At 52.7% G+C, this 20,281-nt stretch overlaps 1 protein-coding gene across 1 annotated transcript in view; it reads right to left on the reverse strand.

Moving 5' to 3' along the window:
* The window catches only part of BMAL1 (basic helix-loop-helix ARNT like 1), a 101,068-nt gene that overhangs the window by 24,709 nt on the left and 56,078 nt on the right, over positions 1–20,281 (reverse strand). The window contains 6 exon segments of the mRNA XM_055317675.1: positions 988–1,145; positions 2,488–2,529; positions 2,845–2,883; positions 5,202–5,354; positions 6,025–6,157; positions 8,807–8,935. Coding sequence (XP_055173650.1) covers positions 988–1,145; positions 2,488–2,529; positions 2,845–2,883; positions 5,202–5,341 — 379 coding nt within the window. The 5' untranslated portion in view covers positions 5,342–5,354; positions 6,025–6,157; positions 8,807–8,935.

Consider the following 20,281-nt stretch of genomic DNA (forward strand, 5'->3'; position numbering starts at 1 on the left):
AACAGAACAGTGAAGAAATAAAACAGAAAAGGTCCATGATTCACAGCACACGGGGAAGGAGGGTGACAGATGTGCCTGGGACTTTCACATCAACTAACCAGGCACAGGCTGAGCCACATCCCTGCTTTTTATGACTCGAGATGTGTCACTCGTTTCCTTCCAACTTAATAAAAAAGTTAGCTTGTAGTAACCTAATCTCTATCACCTTCACTAAGAGGAAATTCTAGTGGACACGACGCAGACAGGTCTGAATGGGGGATCGCAAGTCAGACAAAACCGGCGACTCTGCCCTCCTGGTGGCTTTGTGGAAACACGAAGACACAATCCTTGTAGCACGCGGGTCAGAGGTCTGAAGCGGACTGAGCACCCACTTTCCAGTTCCCTCCGAGGGTCCGAGGCCCCACCGGAGCGCCACTTCCACCTTCCTGCCCCACGTGCTCGCCCGCCCCGCGCTCAGAGAGGAAGGAAGACGCTGCCTCCCTCGTGAAGACTCTATCTGGTTTGGGAATGTTCCAGGAACATGAAAATACCATCAGTGTTCATCCCTGACAGCAAAATGCACCAAGAACCATCAGCCAGTGACTCACTCCTTAAAGGAGCCATGGTGAATTTTCCTCTGAAAGACAGGAAGGGACCCCCCCAGCATCCCTAGGTGCACTCGTCCTTCTGATGGCCGGGGCCCAGGCCCCCCTACATGCAAGATGTGTGGCCCCCCTCAGCTACACACGGTGCCCGAGGATCACAGGCACGTGCAGACACGGGCACGCATCGCAGCCTCTACCCCCTGGGCGGGGGGAGGAACAGCTGCAAAACCCCAACCGGACCCCATGTAAGCTCAGTGATCACCCCACGTGGCACTAGGCCTGTTGCTCAACGCTGCACATTTGTCAACTGACACACACTGTACTGGGGACTCAGGCACAACTGAGGCGAGGGAGGCAACATGTGTGGACAAGGTCACAAAGAAGATGAAGTCCGAGGTCTCACCTCGTAACGTCTTCATGTGCTGAACGGCCATCCTCAGCACGGTAAGTTTATCTAACTTCCTGGACATGGCGTTGCACGTGGGCACCAGGGAAGCCAACTCGTCAATGAAACTGTTCATTTTATCCCGACGCCTCTTCTCAATCTGACTGTGAGCTTCCCTGCACAACAAGGGGAAAAACGATTTCTATAAAATGAGGCCGAGCCTCAGGGAAACGACAAAAATAAGCCGTAACTGGTTTTGACATTTCCCCGACAGGCCACCTTTACAGCGTGCACCAGGTTTTGAACTAGACTTTTTGACTAGTCACCAAAATAGTGGCCTCCCTGCCAGGGGTCACTACTGGGGTTTTGTAGGCCTCCCTCATACTTAGCATGAAGGAGAAATAGGACAAAACAAAAACAAAAAAAAACCACCAAAACTGTCTGCTCAGAGCAAACCGGATGGCTAATTTCTCATTTCTTTTCCTCTCAGCCTCTATGAGGTTGCATTTTAAGGTAAGCATGAAAGGAAAGAGAAGGGAGGTGGGGTCTGCAAAGAGTGAAGCTTCTGGAATGGCCACTGGGGGGATCCTGTGATCCCGAAGTGGTCTCTGAGGTTGTGAGGAGCCCGCGGTGCACCTGTCAGAGACTCACTGACTGAGTCACTAGGTAACCAATGCTGCCATCTTTGGACCAACCGTGACCCCACCAAGATACAGCAGATGCTGCATCTGTCCCCGAGAGTTTCCTCTGAAAAATGAGCTTCCTCTGAAGAATGTTCTACTCTTCCCTCCCCGGCGTGGCCACGCAGCAAGGCAGGAGGGTGCTTCCACAGGTACGCACTCTCCCCGACTACTTTGTACCTGCCACTGTGATTGTCCCTATGGAGGTACATCACCCTTGGAAACGCAGTTTGCTGCCATAGCAACAGAGCCACCAAGCAGGACCCCCCACCAAGGCTAGGCTGTGCAGGAGGGGGAAGCCAGGAGTCTCAGGTCAGTGAAATTCTATGGCATGACAGCCTCAGAGGACCCTAGAGCTAATGGCAGGAGCGTGGAAGACCCACGTGGATGGGGGCAGCACGTGTGGCTGGAGGCAGGAAGGACCGAGTCAGAGAATCTACTCAAAGGAGCCCCCATGTCCGGCCTCGCAGTGCAGGGAGGGCCACTTTGAGAGGGGAGGCCCAGCCCAAGAACGGAGTCACTGAGCCAGGTCTCCTCTGGGGGCCCTCGAGTCAGGAAGCAGCAACCTGCTGAAGACAGCTGGGGAAAAGCTTCAGCCGTGAAGGACTTCCTGCTACTCCAAGGGCCCCTTCAGGTTTAATGGGCTTAGACAGCCAAGAGTGAAGGCCACCCCAGTGTGGAGGGGACAAAGGGCAGGCGGCCACCTCAAGCGAAGGCCCTCAACACCTTCCCCATCCCCGAAAGGATGCTCAGCCCAGCAGGGACCAGACACAGAGCCACCTCAGCCGTGCTCTCAACACCCAGAGCCAGGACGGTTTAGAGACAGGCCCGCCCTTACCTTGCATTTTTGATCCTTCCTTGGTGCTCTGTGTAGTCTAACCTGGAAGGGAAGAAAGAAAAAAAGGAAAAGATAAAACACGATCCCTAGGAGACTAATGGCAAAGTTATACAGCTCTCTTTTCCTCCCAGTTTCATTCATTTCCCAGCTTAATCCCTGTCCTCTCTCTCAACACACAAGGGCTCCTGCTGTTAGCTACGCCGGGGGCCAGGGGTGACCATCTTGAACTCCCCGGCTCACAGCCTCCCTCTTATCCCCAGTCAAGGACATGGGTGAGATCTGCGCCAACTAACAGAACACGTAATTATGCAAGGAAAACCGCTAGCAGGATGAAGGTCACGACTGGGTTCATGGTACCTTCCATGAGGGTCGTCTTTGTCTGTGTCCATGCTTTCTCTGAAAAAAAAAAAAAAAAAACAAGAGAGAACGTGAGTTTTTGTGAATCAAGACATACGAAGCAGCTTCTTACAACACGGAAGGCTCTCATTTATCCAGAAACCAAATAGTCAGAATGTTCAAATGGCCACGGTACTGATTATCGACACAGGATCGTCAGACACACACAGCTTGCACCTACTATGAAACTAGGACCGGGTTTCTGGATGACCAAACAAAAGCTACGTATGGTCATCCACAGAGCTTGCATGGTAATATTTTAGGCCATATTCTGAAGATCGGGAATACACAGCATTTATGGACATTCTTAATCAGAGTATCCAAATAACTAGAATACCTCATTCTTCCCATCATTCTGGATAAATGGAGTTTATTCATCTGCAGAACATACCAAGCCTCAAATATACATGTGCATATTTGGTGGGGGGCGGGGGTGGGGAGGCGAATGTACCCACAGAGAAGCACTGAGAGGAGTCCTGAGGCAGCTTCTCAAAGGCACTGATACCCAGTGTTCTGGTTCTCAGCCAGGTGGGAACCTCCTCGGCCTAAGGAGCTGGGATCCAGGGCACAAGTGGGGCCAAGGGGCATGGAACCCTGTCGGGCTGCAGAGCGTCTTGGGGTCACGGCAGGGATCTACCCCCCTTTTATAGATTCCAGAGGTCCCAGTTTCATGGCACTTTATGGTTCAACAGAAAACAGACTAGAATCCTCCAAGATGGGGGTTCCAAATCTCCCTGGGGTCAGCCCACACCCTTCTCCAGCCCCTAAGTTTATCAGCAGGAGGGCCCTGACTAGCACCTGAGCCTCTCCTTTTTTGTCTGGGAAGAACAGAGGGACATGGCCCTTCAAGCAATGGAGCCTCAAGGGCAAAAGCCACTTTTCTCAGGAGCACTAAATCACATCATGGGCATTCTGGGACAGTGGTTCCCAACCAGGAGCCCTTGGCTGCCTCACAGGCAGAGAGCTTCTCCAGCTAGTCCTAAAGCACAGAAGAGAAACCATTCAGGCCACAGGGGAAAATGAAAGCTCTCCCTCCCCTTCTGTCTTGGCTCGTATCTGCTCACCAAGGCCCGGATCATCATCTCAGGTGAAGAGAGCTCTGCCTGACAGATCAGATGCATTCAGCACATTAAGATGACCGGGAAGGGGGCTAAGGGTGCTTAATATGGTCTCCACAAATCACAGAAGATTTGCAAGGGGTCCATGAGGGAAACCTGGAGGTCTTGGGTGGGGACCAACAGGGGACCACAGGTTTAGATCGCAGAGGTCTTAGAAGGCACCGGTGCACCGGTGACTCCACGAGAACTTGCTCAAGAGAAGAGGTCTGTGGAAAACCTCCTGGCCTCCCTGTGGGGGATGGACTGGTCCAGAAGAACCCTCTCAGGCCTCACACCCACTCTCCATCCCCTGGGAGTCGCCTGCTCAATCATCTGGGGTCACTTACACATTAATCATAGCATCTCCTAGTGGGCATCTGACCTTCGGTCACTGTGCTCCCCAAATTCGACCTGTGAACTTCAGCAGAAAGGACATCTGCTGTGGGGAGACACCTCCTTGGAGATTTTTCCCTCATTAAACAAAAGAAAACCTCTCAAGTGGACGTCGGGATAAGATTGCACACAGTTGCCTCAACAAAACAAAACGTGCCTTAGAAGGTTCTCCGCAGCGCCCTATCCCCCAGGTGTGTGTACAGATATACAAGAGTGGACTGTAAGTGGGAAAATTTACTTACTCAAAAGAAAAGTCATCAAGTCTAAAAAGAAACAAAAATACTATTTAATATAACAGGTACATAGTAATTGGAGTAATGTTTCAGGGTGGTGTCAATGCTCCTACGGTGCTTTCGGAGAGGACCTGCACTCACACCTGCCACAAACAATTAAGCAACCGAGGTCTTCCTCAGAGAGGCCTTCAGGCAAAGTTCTCTTTGCAACCATGAGGTTACACCCAGGATAAATTTGCACTGGGCTAAGCCAGCTGGCTCAAGGGAGCCAAGGAGGACAAAGGAAACGGTAAAAGGTAGACCTTGGCTTTAGGGCTCTTCCTTTTCCCCTCATGTGGGACAATTTGGGGACAGGAGGGGGGATGTGGGTGCCTCAGCAGTGCTGGAGGCTCCATCCTGCTTGCAATCCAGTGGGAAGATAAAAACAACAACAACAATAGACCCCACTGTATGGCCGCCTAGACTTGTAGCTTTCATTTCCAGCCCTTTCCACAAAGAGGACCCCTTCTTCCAGGAGGAACAGGAGCCAGCCCTTCAGTGTGCCAGGAGTGGGCACCAAGTTCAGGCAGAGGAAGAGGAGCCCAGAAGGCCTTACTGGTAGTCGGTGGAGCTGCCTTTCCGCTTCCGGTTGCAATCCATGCCACTGGTGCCGAGGGGGCTGGAGAGGAGGTCGGTGGGGCCTGGGGACATGAAGTCACTGATTGTCGAAGAAATGTCCATTCTCTGGTCAGCCATTGGAGGTCTGCAACTGGCACAAGGAGGCACAGAGGTGATTTCTAGGCGCCCTTCTAACGTGGTGGAGAGCGGGGTACTGGGCTGTTGCGCCAACACGGCTCCCACCCAGCAGCAGGAGTAGGGATACCGCAGACTGGCGAGAACAGGATGTGCTTTAGGAGTTAGCATAGAGAACGGAGGTTGAGCTGCTCATAGCTCTGATGAAGACACAAAGTTCAGAGCAACTGGGTGGCTTCTCCTGGGTGCCCATGCTAGGGCATGCAAGAACGATTCCAGAACCCAAGGCTCTACGGGCTTGGAGCCCAGTGCTCCTCCCATGAGGGGACCAGATATCCTCTGACAGCTCTCATTTTATTTTCTTGCAATCAATAAAATAAACACGATTCACTCGTTATCTTTGTGTTTTTGTTACAACTCTTGTAAAAGTCATTGGAAAGCAGAAAATATCCTTTCTCCGGCCATGAGTCTCTCTTGGGAGCTGGGGAAGATATGGTCCCCCGTCTATCACGGGGCCGGGCAAAGTCTGTCCTGACTGCCCTGACCAGCCTTTGCCCCCAGCATTCCCTGCAAGGAAAACCTGCATGACGACACAAAGATAGTGCAGACAAATTTGCAAAACATTTTGAGAACCCACATTTTATAAGCGTGGGGTAAGTCGGCCCAAAAAAGAGGCTGATGAGTACCTTGCAAGGGACTCCAACTCCAAACCAAGTCGAAGAGGGAGGGGCCGTGCACTGCCCACCCACACGGGGGTCCCAGCTCCACACCAGGTGACTGGGGCGGTCACTCCCTCTCCCCGGGCTCAAGTTTCTTCATCTGCAAAGCAAGAGGGGGCTGTGAGCTCATTTGCCCGCGATCTGTTCCACCCACAGACGAGTGCACCAGGTTAGGTGTGCGCCAACTTTTCACTTTCACAACCACAGCCAGAGGGAGCATCTTTGTGTTCTAACTCCAGGCACTTGAGCTATTATCTCTCCGTCTAAATGTCTAAAAGCAGGACAAAAGGGAACACACATAATATGTCTTGGTACATTCTGGAACACTGTGCTGCTGAAAAGCTCCAATAATTTCTATCCCCAGCAAGAGCTCCTGTCAATCTGAAGGAAAAAACAAAACCCCATTGGTTTTTACTTGCATTTTTAAATGATTACGGATGGTGTCCCTATGTTTATAGACATGTGTCTGGTTTCCTTTCTGCCCACTCATGTCCTGTTTTCCTACCACGTTTTCTCCAGTATGGATGGGCCTCCTAACTCATGTTCACCTGGGCACCGGAACCTGGTGGCAGAGAAGCACACGGTGAACCGGCTGCTCTCCCTTCCCATCCACCGCCTCGCACACCTCCAATGCCAGTGCTGCCCGCTGCTCCTTGGCTCCCCTGCTCCGTGGATTCCCCCATCTGCCACCAAGCACGTCATACCCTCTCTTTTCTCCTCAAGCTTCCAACAGCTCCCCATCCTCCCTCTAGCAGATACTTTGCTTTCTACTTCATGGAGAAAAGGGAGCGCATCCACTGGCCCACCCCCTCTCACTAGGGCAGATCATTGCCCCAGGATTCTCTCCCTGCCACACACCCTGCACCATCCACTTTCCCCACCCTACTGGGTCACTCTGGTTTGGATAAACATGGACAACAACTCTCATCTTGGGGAAAACACACACGCTTTTCTGAACTCTATTCCCTTCTAGCCAGTACCCCCATTTCTCTGTTTCCAGTTCTTTTCCTCTTCCTTGCTATAAAGCAACACAAATTGGGCTTTTGTCCCCATCATTCCAATAGAACAGCCCTGTTAGGTGCCCCAGTGGGCTCGTCATTGTCATTGCTAGGTCTGGTAGCTGGTTCTCCAACCTCCATACCTGCCCCATCCCGACATCTGCTAGAGCTGATCTGTCCCTCCTCGCTGTCTCTCAGCTCCAGAGAGGCCACCTCCTCATTGTCCCCTTCTATTTCAGTGGCCACTCATTCCTTGCGGGTCTCTTTTGTGGGTACTTCCTCCTCCCTCACCTCTACATGAGGGTCCTGCAGATGTCCTTGGACTTCCTCGGCCTATACCCACTCCCCAAGAGGTCTAATTTTGCTGCTTCAGATATGATCTATGCTATGAGAACCCCCAAATTTATCCCTCCAGCCTGGACTGCTCTTGAATTCCAAACTTACACGGCCAAGAGGCCTCCAACTGAAACGTCCAAACCAAACCCCCTGGTTCTCCCTGAGCTAAGCCCCTTGGTGATGCTCACATCTGAATGCTCGGGCCCCACACCTAGAAGTCATCCTGACTCCTTGCTTCCTTTTACAACCTGCACCCAACCTGTTAGAAAATCCCATCAGCTCCCACTTCTCTCCTTGCTCCTTTGTATTTCTGCTCAAATGTCACTTCAGCAGTGAAGCTTCTCTGAATATCCTTATACTACAACACCCCACCAGGACCAATCATCCCTAACCACCTCCACCTGGCTTCATTTTTTTCCCATAGCCCCTAGCAATAATCTACTTCTTTATTTACTAGCTTCCTCTCCATTAGACCATTAGACTAGGAGCATCAAAGAGCGGGCATTTTGTTCAGTTCACTACTTGCACCTTAGTGGCCTAGAACACTTTCTAGCATATGGTAAGTACCTAACAAATAGGTGTTGAATGAATATAATGAATATGTAAGTTCGTATATTTGGGATATTCATTCCTTGTTTGTCACAGATGTCATAAATACCCACCCCCTTTTTGCCTTTTAACTTTGCTTAGTTTTTATAGGTGATACTAGAAGTGACATGTTTTTTCAAAGCCTTTTTGCACCCTAAATTATAAATATCCTCTTTACTAATATTTTTATGATTTGCTTAGCTCTTAATCCATCTGGAAATTACTTCTGGTACACTACCTACGGTTGGAGGTACCTACCTATTGCCCTTCAGTGGACAGGTAACTGTACCGACACCATTTACCAATCATCTGAAATGCCACCTTTATGGATTTATTGTCTATTTGTAGACTTCCTCTTCTGGTCCTTGGATCTAGTCACTTCCAATCCAGTACCACACTATTTGTTATTGTGGCCTCATAATACATTTCCACTATTAGGTAGAACAAACCCGCTTCCTCTTCAGACTTTTCATTTTCAGAAATTTCCAGGTTATTCCAGTGGATTCTTTGAGGAGCGTTCTATAATCATGTAATCACATTGAAAGCCCTGACAGGTGCTGCTAGGAGCTGTTTTCACAGATATCAGGAGTACAGAGCCCAATCCTCGGGGTCTCGGTGAGCCTTTGGGCTGCCAGCAGACACGGGGGTGCTACCTCTAGCCCCCACTCCCTCTTTTCGAGCAGCCAGACAGTTGCAGGAGGTGGACTACCCCAAGCTTCAGGACTGCTGGGAGAAACCACACTTTCTGAAAGAACTACCATGGAAGCCGCCAACGATATCAGGTGTGGAGGGCAGGGGGAGGGGACTTGGGGGTGTGATTTTATTACCTGAAGTTACAGTTCTTAAAGCTCAGATTCACCCTGGGCGGAGCAAGGGGCCACGGGACTTATTGGTCACCTCAAAGCGAGTCTCATGTTTTGTAGTTTCCTTTCAGGCAGTCAACTTCTTCCAGAAACCTACAGCGGGGCCCACAAGGAAAGAAAACCCACACAGGTCACTTGGGGGAAGATACACCACACAACCCACTGGCTCCGCTCGAGGCGGCCAGGCTGGTGGCTCACGTTCTCACCGCCGGCGCCCGCTCAGCTAACCTGCCAACACGTGGAGGAGCTCGCGGGAGGGCTTCTCTGTGGAAGATGCTGCTTTTTTATTTAATTTACTTATTTTAAAAGATTTTATTTATTCATTCATGAGAGACACAGAAAGAGAGAGAGGCAGAGTCACAGGCAGAGGGAGAAGCAGGCTCCATGCAGGGAGCCCGACGTGGGACTCGATCCCGGGACTCCAGGGCCACACCCTGGGCTGAAGGCAGATGCTCAACCACTGAGCCACCCGGGGATCCCAAGACACTGCTTTTTAAAGGACTAGACGTGGATCCTTGGATGCGGCCTTAAGGGACAGAAGACAACTGGACTTTTCATTTCTCCTCCTGGGTCAGGCAATAAAAATAATAGCGCCCGCTTGAGGGAGTGCTGGGTGTCAGGCACCGTCCCTACTGCAGGTCCCTACTGCTTCACAGCCTTGGGCCCGCACACAACTCTGGGAGGCAGATCCTCTGGCCTTCGCCTACAGGAGAGGACGAGGCAGAGAGAGACGGGGTGGGGGACAGCAGGCAAGGTGACCCGGCGGAGGCGCGGGGCCCCGGGACAGTGGACCCTAAGCCGCCACACGCACGCACACGGCACCCGAGAGCAAGTGAGGCCTTTGGAGAGAAGGGCCTGGAAGCTCTGGGCACCCCGGGCACCCCGAGCTGCGGGCACGGTGGGCGGTGAGAAGGCTCCGAGTCGCGCGCGGCCTGCGGCCCGTCCCCGCCCGCGCAGGACAGGGTCACCTCCCGGCTCCGCTCCAGACGGCAGCCAGCCAGCCCGCCGTCACCCTCCCTGAAGCAAAGGTCCCGGGGCTTCGCCGGCCGCCGGCTGCTTCCCGCGGCCTCGGTGGGCCTGCGGCTTCCCCACTGCGAGGCCTTCGAATGGACGTCCTCCCGACGCCCTCCCCCTGCGGTCTGCCTCCGGGAGCCAGTGTGGACACGGCCTGGGAGCCCGGCCCCCAGGTCCCCGGGCCGAGCTGCCCGAGAGCTCACCGGCAGCCCCGCCTCGGCCGGCCTCCCCACACTCGCCCCACGCTCCTCTCCGGCACCCACCCGGCACCCACCCGGGCAATCCAGGGCCCACGCGGGCGCCCTCTCCTCCCCTCCCCCACCGGCCCTCTGTCCCCTGGCCACCGACTCCATCCAGGCTGCTCTGGTCACACACAGGACACCCCCTCACTTAAACACTCCAAGGGCTTTACTTCTCTGCCCTGAGCCTTCCAGAAGCTCCCTGCCAGGACACACCAAGCCTCCACGGTAGGCTGGCCCGCTTGCACCCTGCCGCGCCATCTGCTCCCCAAGGCTCTGGGCCACCGGGAAACGTAAGTTCTCAAGCACACGTGGCCTCAACTATGCCCACGCCGTTTGCAGGTGTGGCTCCCTTTACCCACTGGGCACCTGGTGAACTCCTGCTTTCCTTTCAAGTGCCCCCACGTGGCAGCTCCTCAGAGAAGCCTTCCGGCTCTCCCCGTGCCGCTCTGAGCCTTCTCTTGGCACCTGTGGCCCTCTGCCCCCGCCCCATGATTTCACTACTAGGGTGCTCCCACTACACCCCTCACCCTCTCTCTCCCATGGCTCCAAAATTTAGAGGAAGGCTCTCAGTGCCAGACGCCATGTAAAATTTATTATTTGGACCAATTGTCCCAATACTCAAGTTTACTTTATAGACATAATGAATGCTAACATAAATCCTGGCACTCTATCTTACAAAACAAAAATCAGAAGGCCTTGGGGCACCTGGGTGGCTCAGCGGTTAGGCATCTGCCTTCAGCTCAGCATGTGATTCCCGGGGTCCCAGGATCAAGTCCCACATCGGGCTCCCTGCTCAGCGTGGAGCCTGCTTCTCCCTCTGCCTGTGTCTCTGCCTCTCTCTGTGTCTTTCATGAATAAATAAACTCTTAAAAAAAAAAAAATCAGAAGGCCTTGCCGGGCTCTGGGCTCCCTGCTCAGCGCGGAGCCTGCTTCTCCCTCTGCCCCTCCCCCTCACTCATGCTCTCTCAAATAAATAAGTAAAATATTTTTTAATTAAAGATTTTATTTATTTATTCATGAGAGACACACACACACACACAGAGGGAGGTAGAGACATAGGCAGAGGGAGAAGCAGGCTCCATGCAGGGAGCCCCAACGCAGGACTCGATCTCGGGCCTCCAGGATCACGCCCTGGGCTGAAGGCGGCGCTAAACCACTGAGCCACCCAGGAATCCCCGTAAAATCTTTTTAATAAAAATCAGAAGGCCTTTCTTAAATGCTTGGACAAAGTAAGGGAGCTGAATCAGCGGTGACAAGTATTTCTGGAAAACTGTTTTCTCTCCAAGACGGTGTTCTTAGACGTAAGACAATGAAACAACAAAAGAAAAACAACAAAAACCCCTCTCTTTCTGAGCTACTTCCCAAAGAGAACTGAGCCCGGGGAGGGGCTCCAAGAGGCCACAGGGAACTGGGAGAGTCGTCCTTGCCAAGGGGAGCTCAGGGCCAGCCCTGGTGCTGCCATCCGAGTGACACAGTGAAGATGCTCCTGGGAGAGCCTGGCCTGTGGGCCTGGAATCGGGGGCCACAGGTGTGCCCACTTCGGAGCTGGAGGCTTCCAAAGGAGGGGGAGGCTCCCTGGATGTCAGAGGAAGCAAAGCACGAAGGGACTCATGCAGTGTGCCCGGGGAGGACTTGGTGGTACCCTCGGTGCCTCCATAGTCCCCTTGCGCTCCTCGGAGTTCAGGGAGAAGGATCTCAGGGGCTCACAGAGAAGATCGCGGTGGCGGGGCTAGGAGATAAGTCCCAGCCCGGGCTGCCCCTGCAGCTGAGAAGGCTGCGGATGTCACCCAAAGCACACACAGCTGCCCCTCTGAGCAGGGCGGGGTGAGGCTGAGCAGCCACGAGAAACGCACACGTGTCATCTACTGGAGGGTGACCACATAGAAGACCACCGATCGCAGACGGGTGTCTCTCTCTGCTTTCTCTCCTCCCTGCACCCCGGTTCAAACTGGTGGTGTCCCTGCAAGGACAAGTCTGCAGGACGCCCCCCGGGGCTGGCCCGGCCTGATGACTTCCTTGGACCGATGCCTGTGGGCCTGAGCGACAGCCTCGACTTTGGAACAGAACTTTTACCGTGAGTTCCTTTGTGCCAAGACTGGCAATTTCCCGGCTGGAGGCTCCTTTCGCCAAGGTCCCGGATGGATGAGCAGCACCAGCGGGAGGAAGAAGCAACCCTTCCTGCTGCAGGCGCGGAGGTGGAGAGCGTGTGTGTCAGCAGGGTGACCGGCCCTCGTCGCCTAGGACCTTCCCACTTCTGCACGGGAACCCCCAGACAACCCCTTAGTCCCAGACAGACGGGACGGTGGTCCCCTGGCTCCTGCCGCTGGCTCTATCCGTCGCCCTAAGCTGACCCCCACCGGCTGGACGGAGGAAGCGCAGATGGAGGCCCGGAGGCGGAGGGAAAGGGGATATGTTCACCCTGGCCCAGTTTATCTTCACAATAACCTACTGTGATCACTATCCCAGTTTTCCAGGGAAGTGCTGAGGAGGCAAAGCTGCGTGGCCGTAGATGACACAGCGAGTGGGCACGGGAACCCGACGTGTCTGGCTCCACACTGGTCCCTTCTGCCTGCCACACCGCTGCCAGTCCTGCCTCGGGCCCTCCCCAGCCCCCCAGGAAGGCAGGAGGGGGATGAGGAGCCCTCCCCTACCTGCCCCCCTCCTGTCCCTACCCTCAGCTGGGACAGCTGACGGAGTCCTGTGCAGACCAACTTGCGAAGCCCCAGATGGCCCTGGGGTGGTGGCTTTTGATGGTGCATGTCCATGAAGGGGAAATCGGCATCCTTGATCGCCCTGTCTGCTGGCTGCTTACCGATCTGCTCCCCCCAAAGCCCCGAGCTCCCCAGGAAGGGCTCCTGCGTGGCCATGGCTGCATCCCACAGCCTTCGCGGGCCGCTGGGGGCACAGACGTGCTGCAGGCCTCAGCCCTGAGAGCCATGGCAGGTGGCCCGCTGCTGGTGGCGGCTCCAGGCTTACGGAGGGAATGGATGAGGGGTCGCTCTGGTCTGTCCAGGTGCTGGTGGTCCGAGGCCAGATGCTAGAAGGGCTCTGTCTCGCTGCAAGTCCCCCCGGACCCCCCACGGTCACTCTGACAGCCTGTGGGGAGTTCGGCTGCCCTGCTGTATGCAACAGATGCCATTTAGAGAATGTTCGCCTGGGGAGACCTGATGTCTGCACCAAGGTAGCAGGTGTCTGCCTCAGGATCATTCAGCAAGCCTCTCTCTAGCCTCTGGGGCACTGGGGACACATGGAGGAAGGAGCAGTCCTAACGTTCAAGACTCCCTCAGTCTAGCTGGAGAGACAGGGTCTAAGTAAAGAGACAGGCAGGGCCACGCTTGCGGCTGCATGTGCAGCACGTTGCACAAGCCCAGGATGCGCCTCGGCTTCGGCCAGGCGGCCGAGGTTTGTAGGGCCATTCTGACAAATTTCCAGCAGGTGGCAGCCAAGTGACTTGAGGAAGGCGGCCCTTCTCTTGGCCGTGAAGCACAGGTGAGGCACAGGGGCGGACAGGAGGTGAAAATAATTGATCAGCTGGTGTGTGTGGTGGGGGTAAGGGGAGGAGAGAGAACCAGGAATGCCGCAGGTGCTTGCCCGGTGCATGGGGTGGTCGGAAGTCTGTCCTGAGCCAGGGAGAGAAGCGCTTGCCGTGGCTGTCAGGGGCCCGAGAGCCTGTTTGTGGTACTTGGGGACCCGGTCCTACTGGTAGCTCTAGAGGCTTGGGAGCCCCGAAATCAAACACAGAGCAAGGAGGCTGTGTTTGGAAGCTCAGGGTTTGGAGGGCCGGCTCAGAGGATCTCGCAGGGGCAGGATTTGTAAATCCTTCAGCATTTCGTGAACGCAAACCAGGCTCGTTCTTGTAGAAAAGATCTCCGATACCACCGATGGAGGAGAGTCTACGGAATTCCGGGCTCTGGGGGGCTGCGGAGGGTGTTAGAGGGGTTCGGAGATGTCGTTGAGAGGCTCGGCACCGAGCATGCAGCTAGCGCAGCACAGTGCTTAGCAGGTGTTTGTTGAATGAATGTAATAGAGACACGGGCTTAGACCTTGGCCAAGTCTATCATTGAAGTATAGGAAGGAGAACCTTTCTTCTTCATTTTTTAAGGTACAGAGTAAGAGAGCCTGGCCCTAAAGACTTAGGGGAAGAACATTCGCCACCAAAAAACTTACTGCCTGAAGTTGAAGAAAGTTCTGGAAAACATCTGCATCTTGTTCTAAAGGAGACAAAAGCATGCACTGCTGTTATTTCATGGTCAAATGCAGGCTGCTGGCGTGAGGGAGAGCACGGTCAAAGATGGGGCGGCCCAAAGGCGCCTTGAGTCTCAGGTTGGGACTGTGGATGGAGGCACACGCGAGGTAAGGCAGGGCAGCAGGGGTGGGCCCCAGGAGGGCTGGGACTCCGAGAAGAAAAGGGAGCTGCCTCCTTGGAGAATGGGGGCAAGGTGGAGGGGAAACGGGAAGAAGACAGAGCTGGTGGGCCAGGCCTGTGGGGTCCCCAGCCCCTCCACAGGCAGGAGCTGGGGGAGAGCTGCGATTCTCCCCCTGGCACGGGGCAGGTGGAGGTGTGGATGATGGGCATACGAAACGGCAGGACAGGGCAGTGGTCAGCGCAGGGTATCTGGACCCAGACAGCCTGGGTTCAAATCCCAGCGGTGCCACGGACGAGGCGTGCATCCTGGGCCAGCTCCCCGGCCCCTGGGAGCTGCTGTCTCTCACCTGCCGGGGAGGAGCCTGCCTCCTCACAGGACGAATGAGCTGCATCTCTGAATGCTCGCAGGTTAACTGTGCTCACTGAGATGGATGACCTCACGCTGGTGGGAGGAGGGTAGAAGGCTGTGGAAAGGTCAGCTTTGATGTCAAAGGCGGCACACTCAGAACGGAAAGTTTGAAATGAGGAGCTCAGAAATGGCACTGCTAGGGATTTACCCCAAAGATACAGATGCAGTGAAACGCCGGGACACCTGCACCCCGATGTTTATAGCAGCCATGTCCACAATAGCCAAACTGTGGAAGAAGCCTCGGTGCCCATCGAAAGATGAATGGATACAGAAGATGTGGTTTATGTATACAATGGAATATTACTCAACCATTAGAAATGACAAATACCCACCATTTGCTTCAACGTGGATGGAACTGGAGAGTATTATGCTGAGTGAAGTAAGTCAATCGGAGAAGGACAAACATTAATATGGTCTCATTCATTTGGGGAATATAGAAAATAGTGAAAGGGAATAAAGGGGAAAGGAGAAAAATGAGTGGGAAATATCAGAAAGGGAGACAGAACATGAGAGACTCCTAACTCTGGGAAACGAACGAGGGGTAAGGGAAGGGGAGGAGGGCGGGGGGTGGGGGTGACTGGGTGACGGGCACTGAGGGGGGCACTTGACAGGATGAGCACTGGGTGATATGCTATATGCTGGCAAATCAAAATCCAATAAAAAATAATAATTTTTTTTTAAAAAAGAAGAAATGGTAAGAGCCGAGTACACAGGCTTGGTGGACACAGAGAAAGTTACCGTCGAGGGGGCCCAGCCCGGGGCAGGGAGGGCCTCTGGGGACCACCAGGGTGTCACTGAGGGGGGCTGGGGAAAGGCCAGAGTGAGGGACCTGGGGTGGCGCGGGGAAGGGGGCCAGAGATCAACCCAGAGGCCAGCATTCTGCAGCAGGAAGCGCTGAGGACTCCTAACAACTGGCAAGCTGAGTGGCATTTCAGGGGCCCAGCCCCTTCATTTCACTTCAATGAAACGGAAATACAGAGAAATAGCTCCTCCTACAGAGAGCTGGGAATAGGATTCTGAGGCACTGAAGTCCATGTGTGAGAACAGGACTTTGCAGCTGCCCGGGAAGGTGAGACCGAGAAAGCACAGGACAGTGATTAATTTCCCTACGGAGACGGACACCACAGCTGAGCTGACAGCTGTGCCCAGAGCTGGGCTGCCCACCCCCTGGGGGGAGCCCTGGGGTGAAACAGCGACACCCCAGAAGTGCCGGGGGACAGGAGATCGATGTCCCCCTGTGGCCCACCTGCAAAAGGTTTTGCTGACAGGTACAGAGGCCTCAGATGGCTACCAGGGGCCCGAGGCCCTAAAGCAACCCATGCAAAGCAATTTCCCGAGCACCCATACACGCCAGGTCATTGGTATGGGGAGAGAGTTGGGAGTCTGAGTAACTTTCCAGCACAAATTGCATGTGGCAGTCAAATTTCGATCGAGGACAATGTTGTAATAATGAAGACACTGTTAGTGTGTGAGTCCACAATCATTCATCACTCTTTCAACAAATATTTGCTGAGGGCATCCAAGTGCCAGGCACCGTTCTCCACAACAGGCCCATGGGTGAAGACACAAAGATCCTTGTCCTCATCTGGTATACATTCTGGCGAGGACGGCAAGCAAAGGAGACAAATAAGTAAGTGATGCTGGGACATGGTGAGTGCTGGGGAGAGACGTCAGCATCGGGGCAGGGGGTGGAGGCAGTCAGGTTTGGGGAGGTGAGGGTTGGAGGGAGGAGCACCCTAGGCCAGGAAGGGCCCACGCAAAGGTGAGGAAGGAGTTGAGGGCTACCAGCCCTGGGCCAGGATGGGCACGGACCACATGGGGCCTGGCTTTGACTGTGAGCGAAATAGGGGGTGACAGGCTCCCACTTGGGGTTGTCTGTCTGTGGGGTTGAGAAAAGATTGTGAGGAGGAGGACCTGTGTGTGTGGGCACATGTGGGGCAGTGGGGTCTCTGTGTGTGTACAAATGCACGTGTTGGGTGTGCACACCTGCACGTGAGCTTGCACATGTATGTGTCAGAGCGCGCCTGTGCATGCACATATATGCATATGAGCATGTGTGTGCACACATGTGCAAGTGTGTGTGAGTGTGCACATGCATGCACAAGTGTGCTGTGGGGAGGCCAGTGAGGAGAGGACTACAATAGTCTGGGGAAGACACACAGCTGGGTCCTGGCCGGGGAGTGCAGGAAACCAGGAGCACATAAGAGGGCTGGGGGCTGAGCGGCCAGGCGGGGTGAGGAGTCGCCCTCAGTTCCTGGCATCTCTGGAGGAGCAGCTAACTGGACTTCTGATTTTCTTCTGGCATGAGGGGCAACATGCACAAAGGGCTCCAGCTACGGGGACACCTGGGGGTGGCAGCCCAACCTGAGCTCCGCTTGTCAGGCTGCATGCCCATGTGTCCACCTAGAGGCCAAGGGCTGTTGGTCAGGACCTGCTGAGCAAGAGGCACACAAGGCATCTAAGTTTCGGCACAGACTGCACGGCTGTGCACTGTGTCCCCGCTGCCCGCAGGGACTCAGTTCCTGGGTATCAATCCTGCTGAGGATGCTGCTAGCCCGGACGAGGCTGATTTGGTTCTCATAACGGTCTTTCAGGAACGGCATCATTAACAACACCGTGTATAAGATGGCACTGAGGCTCGGAGAAGTACAGCAACTTGTCTGAGATCGCACAGCCAGGAGGCGGAACAGGGACCCACCCCCAACGTGTCCAACTCAAGAGCTGGGCTCCCACATGTGCTTTGTGTCTTTGGGGACTCGAAAGAGAAAAGTGAAAGCTCTGTCCCAAGTAGGAGAAATCGGGCGGGGCCAGTGTGTGCCCACGCCACTCCCTCCCACAACACAAGGGCGTCAAAACACACAGCAAGGCCGTGCGTGAATCGACCCGAGTGCTGGGGGACTGGCTGGTGTGTTTAACAGATGGTCCCTTCTGTTTCAACTCGCAACAACTGGAAACCTTTCTGAAATGCACTCGTCCGCATGCCGTCCTGGTGAGCACTGGTGGAGGAGGACGATTTAACCTTGCGATGAATCTCAAGGCCTTCCTCCAGTGCTCCAGATCTCAGACGTTGCTCGGAGTGTGTATCCTGACCCCAGGAGTGACCCCGCAAGTTCCTCTTTTAGCTAAAACGGAATCAACTTGTTTTCTTTCATTCCTACGCAAGGAATAAAACAATTATTTCAGTGATTTCAGTTTCATTTCTCTGAGCTTTGGTTACAGCAAGGGAGCGTTCCATGTCCAAGGATCTGAAAGCGCATGAGTTCGTTCTTGAGGTACTGTTTTGGAGAAAATATTCAGTGCAAGGATCACAACAAAAGCAACAATGCAAAAGCTATGGCAGCTGAAACCACACGCTGGGCCTTGATTTTGTGCCAGTCAGTGTTGTTTCATGTTATTTCCAAAGAAGTAACTAATTTTCAGAGATGTTAAGTAAATTGCCTGAAATTCTTAGCTCATGAGTGAGAAAGCCAGGATTCAAACCCAGGTCAGTCTGACCCGAAAGCTCTGTGACAGGTGAAGGCCTATTATCCTTTCTTAGTTAAATGAAACAAGAGAAAAACCTCCTATGAATAGATAAAAAGACAAATACCTCAGTGGAAAACTATCTAAAGAATAGGAAGAGGTAATTCACAAAATTCACACAATTAATTCATGCAGAGGCCGTAAAACAACACAGTAAAGAGGAGGGAGGCTGCTGGCTGGTTCTCCTTTCTCTAAAAATCTACACATGGATGTTTAAAAAAATGTTTGTGCAGGTGGGAGAGGTGGAAAAAAAAACAAATGGCAGAGATGAAGAAAGATGACGAAAACCATGTTTCAGACTCCTTAAGATATACATATTTTCTAAGACGGATGGGGGCAACATCAAAACACCTTATTTCTCTAACAAAGGATGCAATTAAAAATTCTGACTTCTATTACATATTCTTATGTAAAAGGACATTTTAAGGGAAAGGAAACCATTTTTTTAATTTAATTTTTATTTTTTTACGAAGCTCTTTTTTTCCCCCCAGGACCTATTTAAAGACTCATGAAGTTCTACAAAGCTATTGGAAAAATATCTGTCCACAGGTTCTCCTGCCCATTCTCTTGCCTGTTTCCAGAGGCAACCAGTTACGGAAAGCGCCCCCACTTTTCTGAACAACAGCTTATGGTACCACTCAACGATATTCCAGTTTCAACTAGGATCTATTCACTTCTCACCATGGAAGAGGAAAATGTACCTCTCTTCCATTACCTCTGTCATTACAGACACACGTAAGAACCTACCCTACCATTCAGCCAATAAAGTTACATAATTACTTGGGTTAGATGAATATTCGGCTTTTATATTTACTGTGATTAAGCAAATCCTAGGCTCAGTGGAACCTTGTAGTATATTCTGACCTCATTCCTTTGTTGCATACCTCTGGTTCCCTTTAGTTGTTACCTGTCCTTTCTAAAATTAAAAAATATGTATATATATGTACATATATTTAACCAATCCTCTTGCATTTGCCTGCGTCTCCCTTCAACTTGTTCAAAGAAGCCATTTCTTGTCATTTCAGATGTATTCTAAGGTTTCTCCAGCTAATTTATAAGCTAGTACACACACACATGCATGCACGCTCCCTCTCTCATGCTTTCAAAGATTCAATACAAATATTTTTAACATTCTTTTCACCCTCTTGAAATTTGTAAATAATATAGCCTACCAACATTTATAATTTCAAAAGCAAGCAACATGATACCCTAACTATAATACAAAGGAGAAAGAAAGGTTAGTTAAAATAAGATACTACGTATGGAGTCAATATGCAAATATCGGGTTCAGCTACTCAGAAGACATGGTGAAAGATATAATGAGGTGCCGGGGCCTATTTATAACGAACACGTAAACCTCATATATTTGGTAGCTGTGTTCCTGGAAAATTTAGTATATATTAAAAACATGCAAAAATTATGTGTGTTTATGTTTAAAGTGGGAGTCCGATTCCAGGCTCAGATCATTGTAAACAGAGTTCCAGCTACGTGAATGCCCACTGGACGTCAGGAGGTTGTGCAGGATGTCAGACACTCCTTTGTTCTCCATAGGTTACACCTAGCAAATCTGCTTCCCCCTCCACAGCCCCGGCCTCCGCACCCGGACAGCCAAATCGCCCTGCACGTTCCCAAGGTGTCCTATAGGGGGCGCCACGTACCCATTCAGTCCCGGCAGCTGGTTCAACTCTCTTTTTTTACAAAGAAAAGGGGTAAAGAGGTTAAGATATCTACCCAAAGCCATATAGGGAAGCGACAGCAGTCAGGACTAGATAAGGAGAAGGGGTAGACAGGAAAGGAGAAAGGAGAGGATTCAAATATCCATATATATTCATTGCTAGACACGGTGCCAGGTGCCTTTTGTCAGGCTCACACGTATCTCATCTAAT

The sequence above is a fragment of the Nyctereutes procyonoides genome, unplaced genomic scaffold, assembly GCF_905146905.1.
Source record: "Nyctereutes procyonoides isolate TBG_1078 unplaced genomic scaffold, NYPRO_anot_genome, whole genome shotgun sequence".
Lineage (NCBI taxonomy): Eukaryota > Metazoa > Chordata > Mammalia > Carnivora > Canidae > Nyctereutes > Nyctereutes procyonoides.